Raw genomic sequence first — 10,318 nt, 5'->3', positions numbered from 1 at the left:
TGATGTTGTTCATTTTAGCTTAAATGTTTGCAAAATAAAGTAGATCGGAGGAAATGAGTTAAAAAGTAAGATTTAGTGAAACAGGAACAATCGAGGACAAAACTGCAGAAGAAAGATTTTTATAGTGTAGTTTTTATTTTATTAGATCTTTTGTCAGTAGATACATTGCTCCTAACCACATCTATAAACGCCTTTTGAATCCCACGTACAGTAGACTAAGGCCAGCTGTTGCCGAAGTGGTCTTAGCCTTTCAGCTGGCTCAGGTTATGAAGCAAATGTCTCTTTCTACTTTGGGCGTTAAGCTGCCTGGCGCTGCATGCAGTTGGCTGAGGTGTCTTGGCGTTTCCTAATGCTCTTTATTAATGCTAGCTTGAGATTTGCATGTGCTTGAACAAGAGGGCTCACGATGCTCCCTAAGCAATTGCCTTCCCTTTCGCACGTCCCCTGGCAGAAGAAAGCAGAAAGCTGTTTTGAGTGCGGAAGCAAGTCTCCCCAGCTTCAGGAGGAAAGGTTGCCGGGTGCTTGCCTGTTCCTTCGCCGCTGTGACAGTCGCGTGTGCTTCACTGCTGCCTGTATGCTGATCTGGCAGCCCTGTGAAGGCTGCCGTGGTCTCCTACCGCACTATTAATGGCGAGAGGTATGCCAGGAGCAGTGCCAGCTCAGGATTTTGCTCAGGTTTTGCTGAGGATGCTTCTGCTCTGGTGAGCTCAAGCCCTGCGGAGCCGGATGATGCATAGAGCGCGGTTCAGGGCAGCCACGTTTTCAAAAACAGCTTTGCATGGGGATTAGTCTCATAATGCGTTGCTGGTTTATTTAATGGCCTTCAGAGCAGCATTTTGGAAAGGATTGTCAGTGTAGCATGGGCTGAAATCTACTGCCTGGGTTTTTTTGGTGGTGAGGGCATGGGTGCCTTTCTGCAACCTAGTCTGAAGCAAAATACTCCAGCCACGGGCACGAGCCGCTGCCACATGTCACAATCGAAACGAGTTTTCTACCCCAAATAGGCATTTCGCACAACTGTCACCATGTTCTAGTATCTTCACGGGTGATTTTTGTCCTGGTGCAGCCATGTGGTGATTTCCTTGATATCCGACTGGATAAATTTGTTCAGCCCAGTTTCAGAATGGATTCAGAAATCCACTGACATATTTTAGCAGTAAGGTTCTTTTTCTGGGAGAGCGGTGGTGGGAGGGCGGCCGCGGTCCCCGGGCCGCACGGAACCGCCCCCACAGGTACCTCCGCCGGGCCGGCCGCGGCGCGCGGCGGCTCCGCGCCCTCCGGGGGCCGGACGAAATGGCGGCGGCCGCCGTCTTACCTCGGCACCGCCCAGGGGCGGGCTCGCCCCTTTTCGCGCCAAGCCGAGACAGCGGCTCCCGTCCGGCCGCTCTCCTCCGGTCCGCGCCGCCCGGCCATGGCCGCCTCCGCCGTGCCCGGCTACTCGCCCGGCTTCAAGAAGCCGCCGGCAATGCTGCGGCTGAAGCGCAAGCGGCCGCGGAGGAGCGAGCCCGCCGCCGCCGCCGCTCCCCCGCCCTGCGGCTCGGCCCCGCGGGCCCCCTCCGCGCCCGCCCGCCGAAACCCCTTCTCCAGCTTAGACAACGCGCCGCGGGCGGCCGGCACCCCCCAGCCGCGAGAGCGGGACCGGCGGGCCGCCGCCGGCGGGCGGGTCCCCCTCGGCAGCGCCCTTCTGGCAGGTAGGGCCGAGCCCCGGCCCCGCGGTGGCCGGAGGTGTCTCTCTATCCCCGGTGGCGAAGTGGGGGCGGAAAGGGCGAGGGGAGGAACGGGCAGGGCCCCGCGGGCAGAGAAGGGGCCTCCGCGCCGGCAGCCATCGCCCGCAGCCGGGCACGGCAGCCCCGGCCCGGCGCCCGCACCCCCTCGAGCTGGGCCCTGCGCTGGCGTTGGGCGTAGGTTGGCACCGAAATCGCGCCCTGCGCTGCTGGCAGCGTGTGCGCGCTTGGTACCGCTTTTGGAATTTCACTGCGAGGGGCGAGTTTTGCAATTACCAGCCCGGCTCGCACTTTATGCTGCATCTTGTGCTGCTTTTGTCTTCAGCTTTTAGAGGCTGTTTGTGAAGAGAAGCCAGTGAGGAGCGCAGCGCCCTCCGAGAGAACCGACACCCTCCTCCTGACCGAGGTACGAAACGGCACGTACTGCTCCGAAACGTTTTTGGAAAAAGCCTGGGACTGTTCGACTTAATATTCGATGGTCCTCTCTGTATAACATTACGTACTAAAATGTCAGCATTCAAGAAAATGCTTTAAATTGCCTTGGCTGCTACAGCGAAGGCCTTTTAAAAGCCAGCCTTCTGCCTGATGTCGCTACTGTTATAGTTCTAGTTGACAGAGGTAGTTGTCTTCTTCATAGAATCATGGAATCACAGAATGGTTAGGGCTGGAAGGGACCTTCAAAGGTCATCTAGTCCAACCCCCCTGTAAGGAACAGGGATGTCTCCAACTAGATCAGGTTGCTCAGGGCCTCATCCAACCTGGCCTTGAACGTCTCCAGGGGTGGAGCATCCACCACCTCTCTGGGCAACCTGTTCCAGTGTTCTACAACTCTCATGGTAAAAGTTTTTTCCTAATATCCAACCTGAATCTACCTCCCTCTATTTTAAAACCATTACTTCTTGTCCTATCACAACTGGCCCTCCTGAACAGCCTCTCCCCATCTTTCTTGTAGGCCCCCTTGAGGTACTGGAAGACCGCTATAAGGTCACCCCGGAGCCTCCTCTTCTCCAGGCTGAACAGCCCCAACTCTTTCAGCCTGTCCTCATAGGAAAGGTGCTCCAGCCCTCTTATCATCTTCGTGGCCCTCCTCTGGACCCTCTCCAACTGGTCCATGTATTCTGGACCAGTTGTAACATGCATGTTCTTCCAGTTTTATTACCATGTTTACTATAATTCTCCTGCGTCTTAGTTTTATATTTTGTTGAGAAAAGGATGTTCTTCGAAGTGATGCATCTCCTGCAGTCTTTTATTCATTCAGCTACAGAAAGGGAACAAACAACTTCACCTGGCACATAGGGAAGAGAGGATACCTGAAAACCAGTCCTTGAAAGAGAGTTTTAAGCACGTAATGTCGTATGTTGTTAGAGGTTCAGAAACTTAAGCTCAAGCTAACTTAGCGGAACAGAAAAATAACCTCTCAAAGAGAACAAACTGTCCTAGAGCTCCCCAGTGGGGATTTTTGCATCCTCTAGGAAGTGTCTGACATTACAGTCACTAAGACAGGATGAAATCAAATGCTGTTTTGGCATGGAAATTCTTGTCTCCATAAACTTCAGGCTAAGTTTTCGTTTTTTGAATCGTTCATCCTTTTATCTGTTTCTAGTTTATGATGTTTGGAAAGACTCCTGTGAATGGAAACCCTCTTCTGTTTTTTTATAAACCATATAATGCTGTATTTCTACTAGAATCTGCTACTGATTAAAATAGTGTGGAGTATAGATTGTGACTTTGCTTAGCTTATGAACAGTTAAATTGTGTGTAACTTGAAATCCAGAAAATCTGTCTGCAAAAGATTTTTTAAGTGTGTCTCTTAACTTAATGTACTTCTTTAGGATCAAAATGAGCTGGGCATTTTTCCTGTTGCACTGAATTGGACAAAATCATGCAGAACATGACAGGTTTAACTTGTCTTTTTATAGGCTACTAAATTCAAGACATTACATGTAATAGCCATAGTCCTGTCTAGTCCAGTGTCTGGTCTGCGTGCCAGGAAAGGTGTGTTAAATCAATATGAGAGGAGACCTAACCATGCTAAAGTATAAATCGGTAGCTACGTCGTTGTGGAGGTTTTTTTAATTTTCTGTGGGTTAACTGATTCTATTTCTGTTTTGTAAGGACCTTTGTGTACCTGTTGCTGTGCCTGAAGTTTCATCCTCACCAAGACATGAATTTCCTGCAGACTGGAGTATTAAAACACGACTTCTATTTATGTCTTCCCAACCTTTTAGCTGGGCAGAACATTTAAAAGCACAAGAGGAAGCTCAAGGATTTGCTCAGCACTGTAGAGCTACAGAAACAAACTTGCCACAGATCATACAGGTAATACTTCAGCAGGTAGTTCGAAGCTCCAGCTCTAGAAAGGAGAATGTACCTTTGCACCTTTCCTTAAACATGCTGGCAGCAAAGGCTTGATTGTGTCTTGTTTTGATCTTATTCACATTAAGAATAAGGCTCATTTAGATTACTAATCCAATTCCATCCATGGCTTGTACCCATAGTGGCAAACAGTGGTAAGTGAGTGGTGGCTTAACTTCAACTGCGCAGCAGTAGCTGGTTAATGTCTGTCTTTCTTCTGTCTGGCTTACTCACTAGCCTGGGGATTATTTTTAGTTCCTAGTGTAGTTTTTTTGTAATCCATCACTTACAATGCTACCTTAAGTAAAGTATTACTGTCCTTACGAAGTACTTTTTGAAATCTAGGAACCAAAACAGTCCACGGAACTGCGTTGTGCCTTTCAGCAAAGCCTCGTTTACTGGCTTCACCCTTCACTGCCATGGCTGCAGCTGTTCCCTCGGATTGGAGCAGATAGAAAATTAGCTGGAAAGGCAAGTCCTTGGTCACAGGATGAAGCCTTGCAACAAGTCCTAATGAGCGACTGGTAAGTGGAAACAAACAACTGATGTATTTAGTATGATGAAGATAATGGAATTTTAATTAATGCACAAGTTCTTTCCATCTTTATGAAAAAGCTGTTTGTTTGGGGTTTTTTCCAGCTATAGAATGCTCGTTGTTTTTGAGGACCAGGCTAGGGAAATAAGCTTAAGATTAAAGCTACCTTTGTGTTAAATGCCCCTCTCGAATCCTAGTTATTGATTTGGTAGAATTCCATACCTCCTGTTAGCAAGTTGCCTTTGACACTTCATGTAAACTCCACGTGCTGGAAAGCAAGTATTCTGAAAGAGCGAAGCACTCACGGACAGGCTGCGTTCCGGAGGAGCGCAGCTTCCCAGATGTCGAGCATGGCTGCAGATGTGACTAATCATTCTGTACGCCCTCAAACCTGTGCCGAGTACGTACACGTCAGTAACACCTAGCAAAATCCAGTCTGATGTGTCAACAGTGAAGAATTAACTTCAGTTAATTACAGAATTGTTTTATTCTAATTTGCAGGTCTGTCAGCTTTACTTCTCTGTACAATCTGCTTAAAGCCAGACTGTGTCCCTACTTCTATGTGTGTACATATCAGTTTACTGTCCTGTTCCGTGCGGCTGGCCTTGCGGGAAGTGACGTTATCACAGCTGTAATTTCTCCCACGACTAGAGGTTTAAGGGAAGCCATGAGAAATGAAGGTAAGGTGAAACCAGTCCAGGTCGAATTTGAATAACTGATAAAGTGCATTAGCTGTGTTACAAGCTGTGTTCATCGCTTGCTTGCTTTCTTTCTTTCTCTGCTCAAGGCATAGAGTTTTCTTTACCTTTGGTAGAAGAAAGTAGAACCAGAAAACAGAAAAACTCTGAAGTGAATTTGGAAATGCAAGTTGCTAACAGCCTTGAAGTGGGCAACAGCATGGAAGATGGAGAGTATGTACTAAGTCTTCTACAATGCTAGAATTCAATGGCATCTACAGACTCCTGCACGTTCTGTTTGGAAAACCTGTGTAGGAAGCATTGCCCTCTTAACGCTGATTCTGTATTTCCCAGGGAACCAGCTCCAAGTGATGATGATGATGAAAGTTTCTCTTGGCTTGAGGAGATGGGAGTCCAAGACAAGGTTAAGAAACCAGATGCTATTTCTATTAAACTGTATCCTTTCCTTGCACATCATGGCACTGGAAAACCCTGCCGATGTTATCCTTTTGTGGTACACATTTAAGTTTTATAAAATCTTTTGAGAACTTATTTCCAAATATTAATCCTCACACCACTGCATATTAAGAGACTCTGCGTGTCTTTTTGAGTTTCTTTATGACAGGTATTTCTAGATGCTTCTCCTCTTGAAGGAAAAGCCATTGTGAATTGTTAACTTTGTAAGATCCATCTGTTAGGTCACAGACTGATTGTGTCACCTCACATACAGGTTCACTGGAAAGACTTAAGAGATCCTTTTATGTTTTTTAAAAAGGGTGTATGCCCATGTAGGCTAGGTTTACACTTGGAAGTATTGTGGAATAGTAGGGACACAGTTCTAGACCAGAACAGCTGTTGCTGAGAACCTGTACGTGTTTCAGAGGGACCAATTAACTCGGTCTTCCTCTGGTTCCATTTGCACTTGGAGTACCTGAGGTGCTGCCCGGTGGAGCTGCCACGGGCTTTCACCCAAGAGGAATCTCGTTTCAGCTCCCTGAGACTGCCCCACAGCAACACACCATAAGTGGGGAGTAGTCAGGGAAGGCACTTCAAAAGAAGCCTCCTGATCGGAACTCTAAATGCTTATGTTTTTATGTTTGTTTTGAAGCCAAATTCATAGTAAAACTAGGAGTTGCTAACTTCCTAGGTATTTAGTAAACATGACTTGCCAGCTGTAAGACATTGGACCTGGAAAATGCTTTTTGTCTCACAACTTTGATTATGAAGTCAGAAGTCAGGTTTGAGATGCTGTGTAATATTTGAAGAACAAACCTGAATCAGTGAAAAGCTTGGCGTTTTTTTGGTTTTGTTTGTTTAAATGACTTGATTGTCCTGGTGTGTGTGGGGGGTGGTTCTCCTGGAGTTGCTCTTCTCTGATTCTCCCTTTGATGCATTGATGCTTTTCACTTCCCCATGGTTTTCCTTTGACTCCAGTCAATACAGTCGTAAGGAGAAGCATGAGGTGCAGATGGATCACAAACCCGAATCCCTTGCGTTAGTGAAAGGAACAAACACGTTCACCTTGCTGAACTTCTTGATAAACTGCAAGAGCCTAGTAGCTGCTGCAGGCCCACAAGCAGGGCTCCCACCAACTTTGTTGTCCCCTGTTGCTTTCCGAGGTGGAACAATGCAAACGCTCAAAGTAAGTAACAAACTCAGCCATCTCAATTTTCTAAGAAAATAAAGTTGTTTCTTGCCTCAGTATAATTAGGCACTACCTTTGTACAGTTTCCCTTGGGCACAGCAGAGTGATTTTTGTTGCCGTCTTGACTACACCACAGACTGCCTCCTATATCATCTCTGTCCACATAGATGTGTGCTGCTAAACTGAAATCTCAGTATTTCTGTTCTTCACATCCTGATAAATAAGAGGTTAAGCAGACTTCCCGGACACTACAATGGTTCTTAAAAGATTCTCTTACGAGGTCCCAAACTATCACAGCTGCTTGCAACAAGGGAGCCCCTGAACCGTGGCTCACCATCTGCTACTGTAAGGAGGTGGTGGATACTAAAGGATGTGCTGTTGATACAGGTGGTGCGGTCTTCTTCCACCAGAGTAATTCACACTGTTCTTCTGCAGTTAACTTCCTTAATACTGTATAGCATTCCTACATTTCAGGAGTTGTTCCAAAGACAGTAAAACCATTTTAATACTCATATATTGAACATAAGTTGACAATGTTGGAAAGTATTGTGAACTTTTAATGGGACAGTGGCACTGCAGCCTTGAAGTAAATGAAAACTAGGACTTGATGCGATGTGTCAAAAACGAATCCTGTGTGGTCTTGTCGTCAGGCTCGAAGTATAAATGCCAAAGCCAAGGTTCACCTGGCATACGAGGATATATTCAGTTTGGAGATCGTAGGCCCCGTCATGCCTCATTCCCTGCATTCATTGACTACGCTGCTCAGGTCTGCACAGAGGGGAGCATTCTCTGCGGTGTTACATACACACGAGCCAACTGCCGTGTTTAACACTCGTCTTGACAATGCGAGCCCTGCCTTAAATAAGGTAAGGAAACTAGCAGAGACACTTTCCTGTCGGGAACAGTATCTTTATTAAAAAATGTAGGACACTGCGTGACACAAAACTTTCCCTTAATACATGGGTTTACACCCAGTTACTTGTGATCACCACCTGGCACTCCTTGAGGCTCGTCATTCCCTCGGAAATGGAATAATCAGAAAACTAGCTTTTCAGGAGTTCCCCAGAGGTACACAAGTGGACATTAAAAACTACAGGTACTTCAAACAGAAATACTTATTCCATGTCTCTCTTCTTCATGTGAATTTCCACAGGAAACGACGTGCAAAGATCTTCCTATGTGTGGACTGCATCCTAAGACTTTGGATCAACTGAGTCAGTGTCCAACATTGGGAAAATCTTCCATCCGATTTCTGGAAATGAAGGATTATGCTTATACCTGGAAGTCCTAGGTACGCCAGTTCCATTTAATGGAAAAGGATGCTCTCTAGTGTGCAGTTGCTGTACTTTGTTCGGGTCTACAGGGGCAGCACCTGTGCAGCACCGGGGCAGGGAGGGGGATGAAGAGAATCTAGCTGCACATCACAGACAACTATTGCACATCACCCATCATAAAACACTTAAAAGGACTTCTGAAGGAAATGGCTTTGGACATCTCCTTTTGTATTTTAGAAAGCCTTTTTTAAATAAAACTTGATGATCTATTTTATTGGTCTGAATTGCGTCCGGAAGGTCTGTATTCTTCATGCACATGCAAATTCTCTTCTGAAGCACAGAATTTCTGCTACTGCTCCGTGTGGTAACTCATAATCAGTTTGTATGGGTGGAACTCTTGGCAAAACCACTTCCCAATACTGCTTACAGCACCTTGCCAGAAGCCTGATAGCTACAGCTTGGTGTGCCGCACCTCTTCGAGTCAGCTCTGAACCCCACGAAGACAGAGGAAAGTCAGATGGACACAAGCACAGAGTTCTGTCCACAGCTGAATCGGATTAGAAGGTTAGGATTCCTTAGAACTGCTTGGCATAGCTGTCTCGTATTCCCATACCCACTTACGCTAAAATGAGCTAGACTTTTAGAAACCAATTTGTACAAACTACAGCCTCAATCAGAACAAGTCAGGGCAGCGGAACAGTTACACCCTCTGATGACAGGGAAGTTGAGGGGCAGCTGCTCTGACCATCTGTGTCCCTAACAGCAGTGGAAGCGACAGTAGAGCCTGTGGACAGGTTTAGTGCAGTCTGTTTCTCTTCAGGTAATCAAGGCTGTTATTTTGGAGGCCCGTACGTCACTTCTCACACAGCTGTCAGGTGATGGGATTCCTGTAGCAGATACTAACTGAAGAGCAAGATGTTGAATACTGTCATGCTTGTGCACTCCGGCAAGGTTTGGAATTCAACTCTACATGGAAAACGAAGCAATGGTTGGCTACCACCATCTGTACTAGTGCCATTCTGCTCACCGCCTTAGAACCTGGCTGTGATTCCTACTGTTAGACGGTAGCCACGTTTTACTTGAGGAAACAAACTATAAACTTGAAAACGTGGGCCCCTAAGCAGGTTACTGCAGATGGAAGCAGGATGAAGGCTTCCTGGGCCTTCCAGTTACTGTATATCAACGCCACTTGAAGTATCCTACCCCGAGAATACAGCAGGTATACAATTACACTGGAATACTTTACAGTAACTACTGGTGCACTGTCAGCCTCCTGGTGCACTGAACAAGACAATTTCTAGAAAATCGAAAGGGAAAGTCCCTCTCTTATGACAGAAAAAGGGACCTTAGAATATTAAAAACTTTGATAATGTCAAGTAATCTGTTGCTGGTGAAGTTCAGGGTAGTACAATCCAACTTTAATTAATCTTTATGCTTTTCCCTAACTGATCTACAAGCAAAATTACTGGACTTTTCCCCTTGGATTAGTATCAGACACCAAGAGTGAAAAAGGCAATGCTAATGGCATCATGGGAAATTCCAGAAGACTGGGTTTCTAAAGTGGCTGGTGTGTTAACTACACTTTCGCTTCCAGTTTTAAGAGAGTTAACAGTTAACCCAATGCCTTTTTTATCCCACTGATGTGCCTCCATCAGTAGCAGCCTCTGCCCCGGGGCTTTGCAGCCCGCTGTAAGCTAGCCCAACTCCATAGGTCATCCATTAACAGCTGTTCTCCCAACCACCACATTCCAGAGCTCCGAACAGGGCACAGCTTCACCGGCTGTCACATGGGTGAGCTCTGCTGAAAGCTGCTCGTGACCTCAGGGCCCACAGCCCCACTTCTGAAACAGGCAGAGCCTTCTGAGCGCATGCTCGAGGAACGGGCCTACTTGTGGAGCATGTCAACGCATGGTACAAGTTACTGAGAGCAACTGGAAAAAGCAATTCTGTAGCTGACTCTACTGGAAAGCAATTTTAATCAAGCCAATAACCATTCTGGCTTAAGCCTATCCGTTTCTAGGAAATACAGCAATTCTATTAATTTCAGTTTTGTATTTTCACATCTAGAATGTTAGAGTTATGGAGAGACACTAACACCAATCAATAGC

General features: G+C 46.5%; 1 protein-coding gene across 1 annotated transcript; it reads left to right on the top strand.

Moving 5' to 3' along the window:
* Positions 1-1,411: 1,411 nt before the first annotated feature.
* Positions 1,412-8,473, top strand: DONSON (DNA replication fork stabilization factor DONSON). The gene is made up of 10 exons (XM_086617865.1): positions 1,412-1,558; positions 2,050-2,130; positions 3,840-4,043; positions 4,425-4,603; positions 5,116-5,294; positions 5,402-5,525; positions 5,646-5,747; positions 6,735-6,933; positions 7,587-7,802; positions 8,090-8,473. The coding sequence occupies exons 1-10, from the start codon at positions 1,412-1,414 to the stop codon at positions 8,225-8,227; spliced, it is 1,569 nt and encodes a 522-aa protein (XP_086473991.1). The 3' UTR covers positions 8,228-8,473.
* The last annotated feature ends 1,845 nt before the right edge of the window (positions 8,474-10,318 follow it).

Source organism: Tauraco erythrolophus, chromosome 1 (genome assembly GCF_009769465.1).
Source record: "Tauraco erythrolophus isolate bTauEry1 chromosome 1, bTauEry1.pri, whole genome shotgun sequence".
In the NCBI taxonomy this organism is placed as follows: domain Eukaryota; kingdom Metazoa; phylum Chordata; class Aves; order Musophagiformes; family Musophagidae; genus Tauraco; species Tauraco erythrolophus.
Note: the sequence above shows the minus strand (reverse complement) of the source record. Positions and strands in the feature narration are given on the sequence as shown.

Bases quoted from the DNA above. Each gene is read 5' to 3' on its own strand.
- DONSON (XM_086617865.1), top strand. From the start codon at position 1,412: ATGGCCGCCTCCGCCGTGCCCGGCTACTCGCCCGGCTTCAAGAAGCCG. The intron at 2,131-3,839 runs GTACGAAACGGC...CTGTTTTGTAAG, and splicing joins ACACCCTCCTCCTGACCGAG to GACCTTTGTGTACCTGTTGC. The intron at 5,526-5,645 runs GTATGTACTAAG...TGTATTTCCCAG, and splicing joins AACAGCATGGAAGATGGAGA to GGAACCAGCTCCAAGTGATG.